The 19,996-nt window shown below is 48.5% G+C and overlaps 1 protein-coding gene across 5 annotated transcripts in view; it reads right to left on the reverse strand.

Moving 5' to 3' along the window:
- Window positions 1-4,602: 4,602 nt before the first annotated feature.
- Window positions 4,603-19,996, reverse strand: part of MOB3C (MOB kinase activator 3C) — a 54,907-nt gene continuing 39,513 nt past the window's right edge. For all 5 annotated transcript variants that reach the window (XM_045028946.1, XM_045028948.1, XM_045028943.1 and 2 more), the window contains one exon: window positions 4,603-7,804. In XM_045028946.1, coding sequence (XP_044884881.1) covers window positions 7,775-7,804 — 30 coding nt within the window. In that variant the 3' untranslated portion in view covers window positions 4,603-7,774. The remainder of the gene's footprint in view (window positions 7,805-19,996) is intronic.

Raw genomic sequence — 19,996 nt, forward strand, 5'->3', positions numbered from 1 at the left:
GTAAGGCAGGCCCAGGAGCAATCCCAACTGCGGCCATAAGCATGGAGCAGCTAGCCACCTGCTGTGGAGCTTACAGGCTGGCTGAAGGGAGCCAGCCGGCCAGTCAGGCAGCCTGGGCAGTTCTGGTGTAGCTCAGCTGTGTTCATTAGTCTGCCTGGAGACCGAGCCAACTAGTCCCAGGCTCAGCTGCAGGCTCTCATTCCTGACCCCTGGGCCTAACGCTGACCACGAGGGCTCACGTTCCTGCCCCACCAGCACAAAACCCGAGACAATGGGGTTGAAGGGTTGGGAGTTCTGCAGTGGTTGCGGGGGGAGGGTGGACTCCAGGCCCTAAGCTGCAGGCAGGGCACACGGTAACTTTCCAATCCCCCCGCAGCTGCTCCTGACTTCTGTGCACGCCGAACATGAGGGCCCAGCATAACTGAAGACCTAGCGGCCACGTCCTCGCCCACCCTTAACAGCCCTTCCATGCTACGTGACTTCCTCGGACAGCACCCAGCTAACGAGGAGTCATGCCCCACAGTCGCTCCGCAGCGCACAGCTGCTTTCAGATTCCACTATCAACCCCCAGCCTTGGGACAGGTTCAGAGAGAGGTTGGCCAAGGTTCACGAACCCTTATGTCAAGCCTGGGCCGCATTCCAAGCTCACCGAGGCCAATTTTTAGCTTTGGGTGGAAGCCATGGAGAACGCAGCCTTTTCACCGGCTTTCCACTCACGGGATTCCCGGCTCCATGCGAAGCTCAAGGAAGGGCTGCAAAGGTAGCAAACCCATAAGACCTGAACCAAACAGGTCCCAGGCTTCACCCGACACCCTTCCACGGAATCCCGCTTCCCCAGGAGCCAAAACCGAACCAGTTTTATACAAACCTGTTGTGAATTCATCCACCAGGAAAATGTCAGATTCCCACAGGAGTGGATGAGAGGCTGAACGCCATCATTGTGAGGAGCAGGAGGGCGCAAAAATAAGCAGAATTTGCCCCACACATCATGGTGGCTGCCGTTAGCACACCGGTATTCACCAAGCATTGCCGCACTCGGGTGTCTGAGATCCACTAGCCAAGCAGGGCAGTGTGGACCTGATGATAAGCCACAGACCTAGAGAGGTAAGAGAGCTAAGTTCTAGTCATAACCAGTTGTGTGACCTTCTCTGCCTCCCTTCCCCCTTTCGGTACGGTGGGGATATTTCTTCTTTCTAAAGTTGCTTTATAAGGTAATTTGCACCTTTTTCCAGGCCTTCGGCGAACAAGTTAGGTCTATTCACCAATGTGTAACTCACCCCACTTCCATATCACCTGTGAATTTGCCCCAAACAGCCAACTGATGGGAGCAGCGGCTGAGGCCTTAGGATACTACTAAAGAATATAACAGTGGCACAAACCAAACGACACCGTTTCTCCTTTCCAGCAGGAGAACATGCTAAACTCGTGACAGAAAGGCCCCAGAGGTCGAACAACAAGGGAAACCAAACTGATGAATCATTCAGAGGGTCAAGACTCGCACTCGGAGCCTAGAGGGTTGTGGGTCTCTTCAAACCACGTTGCAAGTGAAATTGTAGCGATGGGGACCTGCTCTGAGACTCTCACCACTATTGTGCTGGGATGGAGATATACTCTTGGGGCACGTATGGCCTGTTTACTGTCTTGCAAAGGGTAACAGAAGATACAAATATCATCCACACTTTCTGCTCCATAAACCACTCCTCTGGCAGAAGAGGCATTTTTATGACTAAATGCCTTAAAGATGGTGAGATGCTCAGATACTCTGGGAATGGGGGACACAGAAGTACAGTGCCTCAGATAGAAGATATTTACATACAGCGGAGGTGCTTCCAGGAAGCGTTGCTGCTTCGTCCCAGTGGCGCTAAAGAGCCGGACAATTCCATGCTGCAGTCTGTGAATTCCACGCTGAAGTCAGGCTCAAATCGGAGCCTCGGCGGGAAAATCGTAGGTGTCTAGCCTCAGGGCTAGAGAAAGCCACCACTAGCTCTGTGACAGCGGTAGACTATGGATAGACGCTGGGAGCTGCCACTGGAGCGAGACAATCACAAGCAATCACAGTATATTACACAACACCCCTGGGAGCGAGTGTGACTCACCGTCGGTGCCACCCAGTGGTCAGGCAGGGCATGGCAGGCCCTCGTCTTACCTAGCACCCCAGTTGACAGTCACTCTGTTCCTGCCACGGTCTTCCCCTTCCACGACTCAGCTCTCCAGCCAGGCCACGTGTTTTCTGTCTGGCCCTTTCCAGGTACATAAAGAGTCCAGCAATGGGGCAACTCTGTGGGTTAGGTGGGTATCTCCAGTCTCCCACTGGGTTGAGGTCACAGGGTCTTGCCTTTCAGTCCTCAGGGCCTTTTCTCCCCTAGACTCCCCATATTAAGTGTCTGTTCCTGCTTTCAGCACCCCCGGGAGCTGGCAGGGGAACCCAGGCCCACCCTCTCCACCGGGTTCCGAACCAGGGCCCAGAGTAAGCAGCTAAGACCTGCCCCTCCAAAATGCCATTCTCCTGCCTGCCTGGATCGCTTCCTACATCCCCTCTCCCCCCACAGGTAAAGTAAAGCCCATACCTGGAAATACCTGGAAATCAAAGACAATCCCAAGTCTCTTTCCTTTGGGTGTGGCCCTCGCTATAGCCAGGCAGGCAGGGGGAGTGCCTGCAATGCTCCTTCCCAGGAGCTCAGCACGCAAGACAGTTCACCTCCTCTGTCTGCTGGCCTGTTCTCCTTTTGAACTCCTCCTCCAAGCCAGGCTTGCTTTGCAGGTGTGGGGCTGCATGGGGCCACCTGGTTAACCCTTTCCTTACTGGTGCAGGGTTGGGTATACCCTGTCACAGGGAGGTACATCAAATCCCTGTTGGGGATGGGAAAAATAAAAAGAGAGGTTACGACTGGCCCAGTGCCTTTGAGGGAATCCAGGTGGCAGGAGGGATTAGAACTCCAGAATGATGGGTAGATAGCTATACGCCTGTAATACCAGATCTCCCTCGCCTGTGTGTATTTACAGAATACACAGATCTTCACTGGGAGCCAACAATGCAGCTTCTCCTGTGTTACTCCAGGGTAAACTGTGCTCTCTTGATGTCAGTGCTGATACTCCAGATTTACACCAGCGTCACTGAGAGGAGAATTTGTCTAACGGGTTTCGGTGGCTAAATAAAATAATAACAAAACTATTCTCCATACCTAGAAAAACTGTTCCCCGAGATTTGCGTAGGGCCCGATTTCCAGAAATTCTGAGCGTCTTCGAAATCCGCCGAAGTCAACAGGCGCTGGCTGCAGACGCTCAGCACACCTTTGCAAGTCAGGCTAACGCAGCGTTTGCCCCCGATCCTGCAAAGCTTTACACACGGGCTGAGTGTTACAAATGGGCGGTGTCGCACAGAACTCCATGGCACTATGCACAGGCAGCAAAGCTAAGCCCAATCAGGGCCTAAATTTTGTACGTTGGAAAAAGTAGCACCAATTCTTTCCAGCTTTTCCTTTCTAAAGGACATTTTCCCCAGTGTTCTGATGCATGCATGAGCTCACTGAGACAAGGGGTGCATCCATTGTGGGGCACCTAACACATTCTCACACCACGTAGAGCAATGATCAGTAATACAGCTCACAAGTAATGTAAAAAAATTCACCACCAGGCATAATCCAAGAGCTAACTTCCGATGGCATGTTAGCTTGATGGGCTCAATATCGAAATCTGCCTCTATGTCCAATTCACGTAAGAGAAGTCGAACACAGTAAACTTTAAGCCCTGGGTACACTATGCTGATTTTAGAAACAACTCAGAGGGTTTCATCTTGGTCACGCGACCCAGTTACCACGCGGCTGTCTCCTAACCTAGTTCCAACATTGTTAACGTGCCGTCTGACTGGAACCTAGCCATGCTGTAACCGGGTCACGCCAATGGGCTAAATTAGTGGAATTAAATGATACTTAGCTCCTTTATAGCCCTTTTCATCCACAGATCTCAAAGTACTTTACAAGAGATAGGTAAGTAAAAGTGTGGATAATTCCAAGAGACACAAAATAGGCTCGACTCTGGTCTGCTACCCCGTATAAATGCCATTGTGTTGCTCTGGATTTACACTAAGGTAACAGAAATCCGGATCCAGCCTTGTCTCTTACATTCATTTTAAATAATACACAGGGCCAGAAATGCTTACCCCGTTAAACTCACATCAAGATGAAAACAGGCGAGGCTCTCAATCCACAATCCTTCAAAGTTTATGCACGTGAGTAACTAAGCACATGAGTAGTTCCACTGAGGACAACGGGATTACTCACATGCTTAAAGTTGAGCATGTACCTCAGCATTTGCAGGACTGGAACCTTAGTCTTCCCTTTCTTGGCCGATCCCTCGTGTGATTTGTTCGCACCACGCACTAATTTTCCATCAGTGGAGTTAATACTCCAAGCTGATTATCAGCAGTGGTTTGGGAGTCTTTTTTACCATACGGCCTTTCTGACCCGGAGAGCTGCCGGGCTCACTGCAATCAGTGGGAGTCAGGACCTCTGGATCAGGTCCATTGTCAGAATTATCCCAGTTTCTGATAACCCTACTACTACAAGTTAACCAGTGAAAACTGAAAACCACCAGTTTGTTCGTGTTTCTTTAATCAGTAACAAAATGAGAACATTTGGAATTTTATCAGTTATTTGATGCATAAAATATTGGAGTGGCACTTCCCCCCTTTTTGCTCCTTTTTTTTTTCTCGTTTCTCTGTAAAAAATTCCACATCTGGTATACAAGATTTAAAAAATAAAATAAGTACTTTGAGCACACAAATCTGCTGGTGCATTTGAATACTGGCTTTAACATTTCAGTTTCATGAGCAAAAAAACAGTACAGCACATGATATAAATATTGACGCCATGTAAGGTACAAAACCTCTACAGAGAAAGGCCAGAAGACACAAACTTAACTATACTGTGGCTCAGATCATTTGATATATAACAAACAAAAAACCCAAGAAATCACTTCACCTCTTGCCCGAAGGCCAGTGTAACACACCACTAGTTAGTAGGTATTACAAGCATGATATGGGGAATTTCTAACGTGTGATCTTAACAGCCCATCAGAGTTTAAATGGTAAGATCCTCCAAGGTGCAAGATTTGATTCCGATAAGGAGACAACATCCAGTAGCAGTGTCTGAGGCATTCAAAGCCGAGAAAGCTTGTCCGAAAATATTGATGGTTTCTCCCATTATGATTTCCTGCCTTCACTTTATATTGGGACATGCGGTGCTTGTCATGCAAAGTGCGTCTCCAAAGCGAAGAACATTCCTCTGATGGAACATTCCCAGAGAGTTAGAAAGAACACAGAACCCATATTTCTCTGGTGAAATATTCCCCCGGCCCCGCAACATGGGGAAGCCTATGTGCTGCTTGCTGTTAGCCTACCAGAAGCAGTAATGGGTAGATGAATCATCGTTCGGTGCCACACCGCTTGGTTCCTTTCTGTAAATCCTTTGTCCTTCATTTTTGCCCTAAGTCCTCCATAGAGCATTTCAAAGGAAGGAAGGAACCATGACAATACCTGCAAAAATGACACTGGCCTGATTGGAATGCATCTGTCACCAAGGCCACCTGTACCTGACGCTCCAAGACCCATGTAGAATAGCCCAGACTGATGAAGTTATCTTCATTGAGGGACAAGAGGGGAAAAATGGTCCCTGTAGGGAGGCAGCAGCTGGTGGGGAAGAAGGGATATGCATGACTGGAATGACTATGTTTAAAAGTGCTGCATGGGGTTTTAGCCACAGGAAGTCCATGGGAATTGCATGGCACTGGAACTGTAGGGATGGGGATGGTGGTATAATATTTTATTGTAACGGTAACCACATTAACGATCCTTTACCCACAAAGGGCCGAGTTCAGTGGTTGCCCCTGCAGTGAATTTGGCCCTGAAACCAGAAGCTACTAGATTGTAAACTCCTAGATAAGAGTGGTGTGAAACTTCACGCACATCTTGCCATCACCTGCAGCTGCCTGGTTGTTGGAGTTTTGATAAAGACTTGGAGCCTGAACATGAGGTGGGTCAGCCCTCAGCGCTCACAGATGTCACAGATTGGCCTGGGGATGCTCATCTCACGGCGTCAGGCCCTTGAAATGCCTTCCTTGAAAAGCTTTCCAGGGAAACCAGGCCTGGTTTTGAGGGAGCTGGGGCTCACTTTAGGTGCTGTTACAGGAGGACTCGCAGCTTCACATGGTGTCAAAATCAGACGAAAAAATCTGCAGTTTTGAGTGAGTTTTGACTTCAGTTTTGGGGCTCTGCTCAACCCCCAGACTCACTGATTCTGAACCCCCAACACAGAGCCAGAACTAGTGGGGACAGTTTTTGTTCCCATGAAAAATCCTGTTTTCATCTCCATTTTCCTTTAAAAAATTTTTTTGGGGGGGTTGTAAAAAAACCCCCAACAAACAACCCCCCAAATAGAGTGGCAGATTCCAAGGCCAGAAGGGACCACTGTCATCAGCTAGTCTGACCTCCTGTAGAACACAGGCCAGAGAACGTCCCTGAAATAATTCCTGTTTGAACCAGGGCAGATCTTTTAGGAAGACGTCCGATCTTGATTTAGAATTGCAGAACCAACCGCAACCCTTAGTAAGCTGGTCCAATGGCTAATGACGCTCACCGTTAAACATATATGCTTTCTTTGTGGTCTGAATGTGTCCAGCGTCAACTTCCAGCCGTTGGATCTTGTTACACCTCTGCTAGATTACAGAGCCAACAAACTGAAAAATCCTCAGTTGAAAACTGAAGATATGGGGGGATTTGGCCAAAGTGTTTCAGTTTTTGGATACTGGCGTGGGGAGGGGGGGAACCATTCCCATGGAAACTTCCATTTTGAGGAAGAAGCCATTGTTCGGTGAAAAATTGTGTCAACTGTCAGTTTTGACCAGCTCTAGTCAGATTGACTCTGGCTCCCACAATCCCCCTCGTCCTCCCTACTGCAAACCACGTCAGCTGAACTTCACCCAGCCCTGTTACATGGTTGTCTTTGTAGCCAACCTTCCAAGTTTGGAAGGAAGAGCTCTCAGTGACCCATACCAGGATGTGCGTGGGTGAAATTCATCCCTGGTGTAACACGACTGACTTCACTGGAATGTCAAACAGGGTCCCAGGAGTTTTAATTACGCACAAGGTCCACAGCCGAACTAAAGGAATCCACAAGAACTGGGATTAGCCCCCCTGGCTCTGTATTCAGATAATGAGCACCTCCATTTGACCTTTGGAGATCACAGAGGAAATCAGTTCTCTTGGTGCTAGTCATCATGCGCGCCCCCACGCCGCAGCTTCCCTTTGCCTGGCTGACACGGAGCGGGCCACAATCAGTGAGGAGATGTGATCACTGGAGCATTTAGCTAGGGATTTCACCCTCCAGCCATCAGTGCCATAATTAAAGGAGAGCCAAACCAGGTGTGTAGGGGATGGGCTGGAGGGGGAATAAAGAAGCAGGTGATCAGGGCTCGAGGAGATGAGCATGAAATCTGCGGGTATGTATTTAACCCCACACACGCGCACGCACATACACACACTTGTCCCATCCCAGTTCTGGCCAATGGTTTCTAAAAATAAAGTATCCATGTAACAAAGACTGGGATAATATAAACACTGTTCCCTGGCACAATAAGGCTCTTAAGCAGTACTCGTATTTCGGTGCATTTCAAATCTCCACAGCAAGGCCTCGGAGTCAGATTGTCCAGCATTCCGCGTTTCCATCCCATTGCAAGTGGGCTCCAGGGGAGACAGACGGACTTCTCGGCAGAAATCGGCTCAGTGGCAAATTCGCTCTGTCATTTCTTTCTGCGTGGAAAAAAAAGAACAGACAAAACAATGTGTTTTATCAAGGTGGAATTTCAGCCAGCTTGGCAGTTCCGCAAGGAGGTGAAAAACTGAACCGGGTCCTTCTGGCTTGCAGATGGGACTATGTTTCAAGGAGACAACAGCTAACACACAGCTTGCAAAACAAACCCCACTCAGACAAGTTCATTCGGGCCTCTCCTGCTCCTATTTCTGATTTATTTATTCACCAAATCACCTTACTTGGTTTTGAGATAAAACAGTTCTGAGGAGGAAAAAAATCTGTCTGCACAGTTCTGGTTGTTGTTTCTACATTCTCATACTCTTCCTCCCTTTAAATAACGCCTTACGCCTCACCTTGATTGCCTGTGGAGTACAGCGCTTCTCGGCATGAGAAAGGCTGTCAGAATCTGGCCCTAAAAAGAGAACAGTGACCTCTAATTTCTTGTACTCCCTCAGACTTGCACCCACGGCAGTGTACTAAGAATTTCTGATTACCACCTTAACATAGTTAGCAAAGCACTTAAGTCCCCTAACTAAGCACGGGCTTAGCTACGGGAAGCTTAATTGCGTCACTGAATCCCGGCTTTCACGTTTAGGATCTTTCTAGCCTTGCAGTTGTTCATGATGCGCACAATATGCTGAACCAATAACCAAGCCCCTGCTCCAAACAGCGTAATCCCTGACCCAATGAGAGTCTTTTCATGGACGTCAATGGGCTTTGGATCAGGCCCTTCCAGCTCAGTTGTACCCAGTGTTGAGTCCCTCTTGCAAGAGGGCGGACGCCTTCCAGACCAGCTGGAGTGGAAATGTTTAGACAGGAACATGCAGTTCACATGGAGAGTCTCTTGGATGATACCTCAAACACTGTCTAGATCAGCGGGCACTGACGATCCCATAACACTTTTCTATAAGAGAAGGGGTTTGCCCTGCTGTCCGTATCCAAAACTTTCCTTTCCCTCCACTTCGGAGTAGCTCATGAAGGGCGTGATCCAACTCCAGCTGAAGTCAACAAGAGTGTTTCCATCAGAACTGGATGGGCCCTGTGCACTGATTGGCCACTGCACTCCACCTCAGAAGCAACTGGACGGCAGTGGTGTGGAGGTACCTTTGGGATGGAAGGCACTGTTATAAATGGCAATTACTGTTAACCTGGGCTGCTGCTTCCAAAGCACTGCTGCACTGTGATGCATTGGTTTTGTCTAAGTCCTACATGCACATTCATTTAATCTCAGTGATGGATTGGTGAACTTTTATAATCAACTGGGCATTGATCTTCTAACCCTGGGAGTGCTCCGTAGTTTCCACCAGGATGACACCTGTGAATGGAGGATTGAGGAGCAAATAGGACAGGGCTGCTTGTTCGGATTTGGTGGGAGAATTTCCTGTAGATGGGGGTAGTTCTGGTCCCAACTCTCTGGGGGGAGGAAAAGGGTTTGACAGCTGGGCACAGGACTGGACACAACTAGACACCTAGGGAGGGAATGAACAGCTTTGTCTCATGACCAAATCAAGTCGTTAGAATGATCATAAAACACATATTTATCAAGCTAATGATTTGCCTTCTTTAAGAAGAAGCCCAAGAGTGTACCACTGCTAAAACAAAACTCCTAGCTGGGCTGCTAATTAGCTCTGCAAAATAAATCACTTGGGGGGAAAAGAAAAATCAGTATGCAAATATGCCTCTTTTAGGAAATAAATGCTGAGCATGGAGAGCTAATTACTTGCTAGAGGTCTATTGTCATTAAAATAGGGTCATTACTAAGCTAGAAGAAGAAATGTTATTTATACGGTGGGCACACACAAAGACATTACATTATCATTTAAGAATGTTATTTAATAATCACAGCAGTGAACACCTTCTCAGATTTAAGGCTCTCAATTCATCCTTAAAGGGGCCGTGTCAACGTAAAAAAAAATCTGCTAAATTATAGAGAAAACCTAAAATTAGTATAACTGAAAGATTAGAGAAAAAGATACTTTATTTCATCCATTTTCCCAATAAATCAGTGTCAGTTTCCCCTGTACAGTCAGATAGCCAGTTTCTTTGTTGTAGGCCTATCATACAACAAGATGGGAGGGGAAATACGTTTAAAAGGAAAAAGAAAAGAAAGCGTGATTGTAAAAATCACAAGGACTGAGAGCGGGACTGGGGGGCAGGTGTGGAACCTGAGACTAATTTTTGAAACTAAATTCCACAGGGACAGTGTCACTCCCTGCTGCTGCTAAATATTACAGCAGGAAGATCAGTGCATGATTTACATACCATCTGTGCTGCAGTGCCTCAGTGTGGCCAGCCCCTGTGGTTCAAAAGTCATGAGCCAGCCTCCTCCACCCCCAAATGACGAGATTGTCTTACAAGTCATGAGATTTTTCAAAAGCAATCCTGGACTTTTTATTTGCCTTTTCAGCCTTTAGGAGTCATGTTTTCAAGTTTTTCTTCACAACTGTGAGGGCTAGAAACCTACTTTAAAAAAAGAGGAGAGATTCTCACATAATCACATGATTCCAGGAGCTGGGGCTTTAAGAAAAAATACAAAGTACCGTGACTAGCTAATGCATGGTGGAGGGGGGAGGCAGCGGGCTAATCTAGATATTTATAATTAAATGGCTATTTCCATGGGACGCTGAACAGGCATCCTGCGGAGAGCTTGGAAACAACCTCCTGCCCCCGGGAGTTGTTTAAAGAAATAAAAAATGTTTAAAAAAGATAACATCTGTGGGAGAAGGTGCCATCTCCTTGCAGAAAGGGACGACACACCAGATGCTTACCAGCCGCAAGGCAAAGAGGCAGCCAGTTGCACAAGGGTTAGCGTTAGGGTTTGTGCCAAATTTAAATGGCCAGCTTCGGAAAAGCACAATGAGTGGGAACTTTTCCCTAAGAGGGTAAACGCTGCAGTGTTTGTAGGGACCAGGAAGACGCTGCCTCTGCGTTGTGAATGCCCCCTTATATCACATCTCTAAATGCACATAACAGAAATTAAGGATTCTTTGCAGGGCCAACACAGAACCTCTCAAGCTAAACATAAGAGCCTTTACAGCTTAAGCTAAACAGCCAAGGCAATTAGCTCAGACGCCGTTGCAAACTCAACCTCTTTATGTGGTCTAACCACTAGGCGGGGAGAAGAGAGCCGCACATCCACACTCCTAGCACCAGCTTAGTCCCCCAGACCAGTGGCCTGACTGCCCTGTGTGCCAGCTTCTCTCACCCAGCGAGCAGTGTATGCTTTGTTCATAGCCTTCGTATATAAATACTGGCCCTTAGCCACAGCAGTTGTACTCGGGAAAAGACAAGACAGAGGCCCCTATAGAAAGCCATCTCTGTTCAGGCAAATGGAATGTTTTCCTTGCAATGCATCTGTCTTTCAACGTCAGCTATATTAGCTGGGCGAGATTCTCGGCTGGTGGAAATCAGCATCACCTGTTGACTTCACAGGAGCTAAGCCGATCGCAGGTTTATACCAGCTGAGGATCTGGTCCAATAGTTCGGCTCAATCATTTTGCTGCAGGAAAGCAAGTTTCTGGTTTTTTCCCTGGTTCACAATCAGCTGGGCGTGTATTTGAGAGGAATTTGTAGAACTGCCAGAGAAAGGTTAGTAGGAGTGTTTTATTTCATTTCTAAACTGGATCTAATTGAAGACACCCTGAAATTTTCAGAATTGAAAGGAGGATAGCGCTGAAGCAGGACATGGGCAGCAAAACAGGACAGCTTCCTTAGTGCCCCTTTAAGAGTTGCCTTGGTGATATTGCCAAGGAGGTCACAAGACGCTAGAATCCATAAAGGCTTGTGCTGTAAAATCTAATTTCAGCCTCAAAGTGCTTTAAAAAAAAATGTAGCAGAAAAAGTATCAGCGGAGAGGACGGAGTTGATGTGTAAAAACGTATCAGAAATCAGCTAGGTGATTAACATTGTCGAATGAAAGTTAAATGCAGCTGCTGCTGCTGCTAAATAGTTTTCCACACAAACGGTGCAGGGGGTGGGGGGAAATCCCAACTTCCCATTTCAACAACAAAACGCAGTCCGCCCATAAATACAGCCTTGGGTTTGATGCCTCGGTATCGGTACAGAATCACAATGCATTGTGCTCATGCTTGTCCCCAAGAGATACAGCCCCAAAGATCTCCCTTGGGAGACTGGAGACCCTGCACGCTCTGGGAAAGTTTGTCAGCTGGAGAACTGGGGCTCTGGCGGGAGAAAGGGCAACAGGGGAATTGCCGAACCTGGATTCTTGGAGTTAAGGTCAGTGGCTCCCTGACTATGCTCCATGGGCTACCAGAGATCTAAGGAGTACTCCACGGTTGTCTGCAGTGAGTTGGATGGGTATGGGTGGCAGGAAGGTGACACTACAGAAGTAGCTGGTACAGAGCGACTACGATGCTACGTGGCAAAAGTTGTGGTCATTGAGCCATGGCCTCTAGCCCTCTCGTATGGGCCATGCAGAGTGTCCAGAAGGCCCATGTAGCCGTTCAGGGATGGGGACCCCCTCCCAAGGCTGGTAGGCCAGATGGAAATTACAGCTGCAGGCGGCTGCATGGGCAAAGTTAAGGCCTGGTGTAAGCCGGTGCAACCGCAGTGAAGTCAGAAGTCTCGCTTACAGAAGGGATAGAGACAGTGAACGTGTCTTTTCACTTAGCTTTAAGAAGAAAGTATCTAGATACCGGACCCCTTTCTACTAGGACCCTCCCCCCAACTAAATAGCCCGCACCTCCTGAGCTCAAGTTACATGCATGCATCTCTGCTCTTCGAGGTTGCTTTGGGATGCAACAGGTTTGGCATTTCTTAGATGGGGACGAGACTTTCCAGAGGTCACCCAGCAACAGAGCCAGGAATGGATTCAGAGACCTAGGCTCTCCATCCACTGCTCTGTCTACGAGTCCACACTGCCGGTTACGTCTGTTGTCTCCAGTTTGCCCAGGGGATCCACATCATGGGGGATGCCGGATATTCTCAGCCTTTAAAAACAAATCCAAATTTTTTTATCATCCACGAGGGCTTTGGGGTTTTCGACTTTTGTCTCCCGGATCTCTAAATTGTTCTATCATTCCCCTCCCCCGCCAACACACATCCACACACTCTTTTAAAGCTAAGAAACAAGCTTGAGAGAAGCCACTAATTTGTTACTTCTCAGCAATAAACACCCACTCCGTTCTCTTAGCAAGACTGAGAGGAAAATACTAAAGAACCACAACGGCAACAGACAGAAGCCAAGGAAACACCACAGGTGGGTGATGCTAGTGACCAGTTTGCACTGGGTTTGGTGCTAGTGATTTCACAGCATTGGCTGTAAACAGTAAGCCCGATGGTAAGCTCAGTGTCATATCTTTGCTCTCGACACAAGAATAATGTGAGAAAAAAAGAGACAGAGTGAGGTTCCAAAGAACTGGGTTTCTTATTTACAAAGACTTTATCTATCTATCTATCTATATAGTTGCTACGCTAGGATCTGGGGGCTTCTGCAATAGGAGACAAGGAGGGAACTCCCAAACTGTTTAAAGGGATACCCTCCAATTCCTATACACGACGCTCAGAAACGAAGAAATGGCAAGGGATCATTCAGCATATTGCCAGAACTGACCTGCCCAAGTTTCAATCAATCTGACTTTTCTCATGTCTTCTTGGGCTTTTTTAAAAAAGGAGATGTTACAGATATTTTTTTCAAAAAGTTTGCTTAAACATTGACTTATTTGCAAAAAAACAAAACCTACCTCCCCATAACAACAGGCAAACCAAAAAGTTTTCACAAATTCTTCTGATCATACCCTTGACATACAAACCTTTCTTCCATTGGTCACCAGGATGAATCCAGCCCAGCTCAGCAGTAAGTTGAAGTCATTATCACTTACGAGGCTGTTTGTTGACTTACATGAAATTAGCTTTTAGACGCAGTCCAGTTCCCAAGTGCCCACAATACCACAGTCATGATCTACTACCCTAGAAATGACATGATCCTTCCTACACAATGGTGGCATCTCCTCTGGTGGCATCCATGTCTTTACCAGAAACCTGCAAGTGCAAGTCACCGCTGACAAAATTTTGCCCCACAGTTTAGGTCACTTCGGTGTCAAAACACCCAGTCAGTTGGACCAATTAAGTGCTTTGACATTAAGTAGCGTAAAATACATCTGCAATTATTTGCATGTGCAAAATTCCACTTGCAAAACTGGAGGTTCGATTAAGGCCAGCCTCGCTCTGAATAGTTTACGTGACTTTTCATCCGTACATCAATAGCCTCGCCTTTCATTCTCTTATCCTAAATTGCCCAATCTTCCTTTATTTGGTCCCTCGCTTTCCTCTGCCCTCCGGGCTGCATTTTCGCTTCGGCTTTGTGTCACTACCTGTAATTCCTGTAATCCCCATTATGACCCCCACCACCTCCCCCAAGGAACAGTGTAATGCATCTTGGTGTCAAAAGACACCCATTACACTCAGAATATCCCCACAACAGTGCCTTGCTACGTCATAACCCAGAGCTTGGCCAATGTCGTTTCCCATCCCTACGACCCGATTTCGCTTGCCCCAGGAAAACCAACGTTTCTTAAGACCCACATTTCTTGAGTTGGTCTTGGGCCAAGAGACTTAGCCAATGAATATTGCTTAGCGCTGTGTACGCGTACAGGGATGAATCCTGCTCCCTATGAAAACCACAGACTTCCATGGGGTCAGATTTTGGCGACTATGCCCCAGGAGGTAGAGAAGTTATTAGACTCATTTTCCCCAAGGCCACTCAGTGAGTCAGGATTAGAAATCACAGGCTCGAACGCCGGTGATCATTTTTCTAAAGCAGAGGCTCCCGACCTGTTGCCTGCAGGACATTTTGCTGGTGGCTCGTCCCATGACGTGGCCTCCTCCCTCTCAGTTCCAGCTGCTAACCCCCATAAGCAGGCAGCTAAATGGCACTCGGCACTTTCCAACTATCACTCAGCCATGGACAGTGGGTATCGAAGGCCGGGGGAGGCTAAGCCTCCCCTAACCCAGGTCATGGCCCTGCCCACACTCCGCCCCGAGGCCCCGCCCTCCCTCTCCCTCTCCTCTGTATGATGAGATAACAGCACTTCCTCCCGCACGGCGCTGTGGTGCCGACAGGTACGTTCAAGATTACGAAGCACTCAGACACTGCAGTGATGGGGAGCAGACAAGTACCTTAGACTGACAGGTTTTATTTGCCTTACAATAGCATCTAGAGCTCCAGGCCCCTGTATAATACTAATGCCTAGATCTCATACAGTGCGTTTCATCAGCGGATCTCAAAGCACGTCGCAGTCTGTGTCCCGTTTACCCTCACGACACCCCTGGGAGGCAGGGCAGTGCTGTTATCCCTCCGGACAGAGGCACAGAAAGGTTAGGTGACTTGCCAAAGGCCACACTGGGTGGTGGAAACCCAGATTTCCCAAAACCTAAGCTCGTCCCCTAATCACTGGACCTTCCTTTCTCTCCTGTTGTGCTAGGCACTGATAAACTAACACTGAGCAGCTAAATGTCCCTTCTGGCCTTGGGATCTGTGACTGTAACAGAGACGGGCCCTTGCCCAGGGACGTTATAGGACTGTGAGCAGGAGGGGAGGCAGAGCCCAGAGTGGGGGAGGAGGGACCCAGGAGACAGACTCTATGACGAGTTGGTTCACACTAGGGAAAAGTTGGAGAAGTCCTGTGCTAGGCCGCCCCGCCGCTCAGAATTAGCCAAGTCCTCTCTCTGGTGCTGGGCTTAGTGAGCGTGGTCTACAGATCACTGCAGCAACGCTTAGCCAAGGGACCTGCTGGCCAGTAATAAGATAATACTCGGCACTTCTCGAGTAGGAGGGTATTTGAGGCTTTCAATGCATTCTATGGAGGTAGGGGAGCGTTGAAACCAATCCCTGGTCATCTGTGAATGCCACCGTTTGTCATTATGGGGCACGCTGGGGCCATTCAAAACTTCAACAGCAGGAACAGAACTTGCCCTCTCCCACTCCGCCAAAGTACAGGAGCGGTGTGCCATATAGGGCCAATGACACACAGCTGAGTCATTCCGATTTCATCCACTGGAGAGTATTGATGTGTGTTATATGCCAATTCACTACACTATTGCAGAGAAGGATGCTCTGGTGGTGAGGGTGCTCACCTGCAACTTCAAAGCCCCAGGTTCAATTCCCTGCTCCTCCAGACTGCCTGGGTGACCTTGGGCAACTCTGGACCTCAGTTCCCCTTCTGTGCAATGGGGATAACACTGCCCTGACTCACAGGCATGTGGTGAGAACAAACACATTAAGGATCGCCAGGCACTCAGATACTGTGACAAGTGCGTGTGTGTGTGTGGGGGGGGGTGAGATAAGCAACCAGAACTAGATAGACCCTCTCCGCTTCATAGCTACAGAAAGTGAACTCTGGGGTGGTCGTGTGAGTCACACCAGCGAGTGAACGGCAGAGCCCAGAATAAAGAGCCACGTCTCCTGATTCCCAGGCCCTGTTATAGCCACTTCACCACCGTGCTTCCACCCGGTAAGAGGAGCAAAAAGGGAGTTTGGCTGAGGGAGCAGGAGCAGGGCAAGAAGGTCTCTGAGGCAGCCACTCTCTGCAGATCTTACATTCCCCAATTCGCCACTTAAAAGGACTGACTGAGTCTACGACCCGAAACAGAGTCAGCAGCTGTCAAGGCTGCACACAAATTGGCCATCCCAGCTGCTTCTACATTGATTTTCAGTGTAACATTCTCCGGCGGGTGAGAAAACGGGCATTAGTCTAACTGCCAATGGGCTCGCACTGGCCTCGCACAAACGGAAGCTGGATTTGGGAAGCAGCAGCCGGCCTGGATTGGAGGAAGGTGTTATAGGTGTATATTCCAAATGAACAACAACAACAAATATCTAGAGAGGAGCTTCATGAAAGGGTGCACGAAAGAAATCCCTATCACCACGGCTAGGGGCAAGAATCTGCCCTGTGTTATACGGGTCAGACCAGACGACTAACGGTCTCCTGTGTGGAGCAGGGGCACTGTAGACTAGTGGTTAGAGTGGGACCCTGAAAGTTCTGTTCCAGGCCCTGCTACTGACTTGCAGTTTGACCTCAAGCAAGTCACTTAGTCTACCTGTGCCTCAGTTTCCCCCTTCTGACAAACAAGATAAGTTCATTCATCTTGCTAAAGTGCACTGAGGTCCTTTGCTAAAAGGGGCGATTTAGGTACAAAATATTATTTTCTCATTCTTACAATTCACATCAGGACATGGCCAGCAAACCCCCACCCCCCGCAAACAAATAAACAAAGACCCGTGACTTATTGAAACAGTGTGAGGATGTTAGCACTGAAACTTCCACTTATTGTGTCTTAAAGGAAAGAGCATTAGGGAGGGGAAGTGGTTTATTATAGCAACAGTTTTTTTCTCTCTCATCCTCTTCAGCTTCCTGGTCTTTAATAGTGTTTGGGGCCAGAGGCAGAAAAGAGCAGCTCCCAGATGAGACCCGCTTAGCACGGCTCCCGCTGTCTCTGCCAGCGGGAGGCTGTTTGGATGCACACGGGGGCTCAGCTGCTACCTCCAGCCCATGGGATTCCGGTTGGAGTCTTGGCTGCACTAACAAGCCATATTTTTTACGTGTATAGCAGAGAAAAGCACTTTACAAAAACGACTAGCTAGATCTTACTGAGTGATTTGGCCTTCTACACACCACCCTGGCAAAATGCAGCCATCTCTGGGGCAGACTAGAGCAGCGGCCGGCCAGCACACGGTCCGGGGGAGGGCAGTTTTGGAGAAGGAACCCAGGGCAGATCCCCCTGCTCACAGGAGAAGTACCCTGAGCTATTTATGGACCACACACAAGCAGATGAGACCTTGATTTTCCATCACTTCTGAAAGTGAGTGAATTGCACAGAGGTCCGGGGTGCCTTTGGCAGTCAGCGCCCTCTCACAGCTGTGCGTGATGCCACGGCCACTGCCTCAGTTTCTCTCCCCCCACCGTCAGTCATCTGGCCCTGGGCAGGGTGGCTTCCTCTTAGGACTCCAGCTGAGTTGTCTATAGCCTCTCCCCTTGAGGGGCAGTAAAATGTCCGACAGACCAGGAGCCCAGTCCCCCCCAGCAAAGAGGCAATAATCCCAGCCCCCATAGACTCCAGACCCCTTGGCTCCAAGAGGTTTTACTATCCCCTTGGCTGGCGGATGGTAGGAGACCCCAGCCAGGCCTGCTCACTCCTCTGGGTTCCAAGGGACCCTGCATTAGGCAGCAGGGACTGGCTCCTCGCAATCTTTTGCTGCTTCCCGGTCCACCGCTCCTGTAACCCTCTTCCAGACTCTCAGTTTCTGATTCTCTTTCTCTGGAGGTCCGACTTCCGGCCGTTCTTCCGCTGAAGGAGCCTCTCCTTAGCCGAGAGAGCTGGCCTACCTGTTAACCTCTGCGTGGTCACGGCAGCCTGCGGTCTATGCACCCCAGAACTCACTTTCTCTGACTCAGAAGAAGAACTTGCCTTGCTGGGGTTTGAATCACTGAGTCAGAGTATTTGACCTAAGACTGAGCCATTGCCTTGGCCCCCAGGTGGTCACCCACAGAGCAAGCCCATCTGCTGAGCACGCGAGCTATCAAGGATGGTTGGGTCTGTTGGACGCCAATTAAGAGACACACCAAGAGCCAAGGAAGATGAAGTTACACCAAGGATGAATCCAGCCTGTTCGCCTTCAGATGAACACCGGCATCATTGTACCAAGCAGCTCAGTCTCTCGTGGCCTCTGTGGACCCCATCAGTCACCCCTTCTGGCAAATAAGCTATCTGCTTTGAAATCCTTTGTGCATCTTCAGGCCCCCATTCCAGCCACGTGACACTCATGCATTCGACTAGCCGGGAATCAATCCAGCATGAACCACAATGGGATGGAATAGTTACTGAGATGCAGCTCATCAATACTGAACAAGCTCATCATGATTAGTGCCATTAGGAAGAGGAGCTAATCAGGCTGAGGTGCTACTTGCCAGAGCTCCAGGCCATTAGATCAGAATTAGTTCATCTTAAACTATTGATAGGGACGTCACATGAACCTGAGTGCTCTTTGGCCAGCTGAGCTACCATAACCTGAGTCAGAATCACAGTGATGAGGCAGGATAGTTAATTAAGGACATGGAGAGGTTTCTTCCCCACCTCTCCCCAAACTTCCACAGACCTAGATTTTCTGTCACTCCCTTGCATCAGCCATGGGGCACTACAAGGACACTGTGCCGTGCTCAGAGGCAGGAAGAAGCCTGATCGGGTCAGGAGATAATGTCTCTCACAGCCGGGCAGTGGGGGAGGACAGTGGAGTTAAAGGCATGGATAGGCCCTGAACCTGCAATCAGATCTGCGAAGGAGGAACTCTGTGCTCATGTGGAGCCCTCTCCATTCAAATGACCCTTCATGTCATCACAATTCTCCGCATCCACAAAATCATAGACGTGTCGGGCTGGAAGGGACTTCAAGAGGTCATCAAATCTAGTGCCCTGCACTGTGGCAGGACCAAATAAAACTAGACCATTCCTGACAGGTGTTTTTTAAGTACAGGTTGGACAATCTCCAGTGTTGGGGATTCCACCACCTCCCTTGGAAACCTGTTCCAGAGCTTAACTCCCCTTAGAGTTAGCAAATTTTTCCTAATATCTCACCTAAATCTCTCTTGCTGCAGATTAAGCCCATTACTTCTTGTCCTACCTTTAGTGGATATAGAAAACAATTGACCTCCTTATATTGGCCCTTAACATATTTGAAGACTTTCATCAGATCCCCCATCAGTCTTCTTTCCACAGGAAGCAACATGCCCAGATTTTTTTTTGTTTCCTCATAGAGCTCAGGTTTTCTAACCCTTTGATCATTTTGGTTGCTCTCCTGTGGACTCTCTCCAATTTGTCCTCGAGTGTGGCACCCAGAATTGGACACAGTATTCCAGCCGAGGTCTCACCAGTGCTGAGTAGAGCAGGACAATTACCTCCAGCGTCATACATGAAACACGCCTGCTAATATACCCCAGAATGATACATATCAGCCATTTTTGCAACTGCATCACGCTGTTGATTCATATTCAATTTGTCATCCACTGTAACCCCCAGATCCTTTTCGACAGTACTACTACCTAACCAATTATTCCCCGTTTTGTAGCTGCGGATTGGATTTTTATTTCATAAGCGCTTTGCACTCATCTTTCTGTCACCATGGCTGGCGTCCAACCAGGTGGGCTGACCTAAGTTATTGTTGTGATTGTGGTAGCATGC

Source organism: Mauremys mutica, chromosome 8, assembly GCF_020497125.1.
Source record: "Mauremys mutica isolate MM-2020 ecotype Southern chromosome 8, ASM2049712v1, whole genome shotgun sequence".
Taxonomy (NCBI): domain Eukaryota; kingdom Metazoa; phylum Chordata; order Testudines; family Geoemydidae; genus Mauremys; species Mauremys mutica.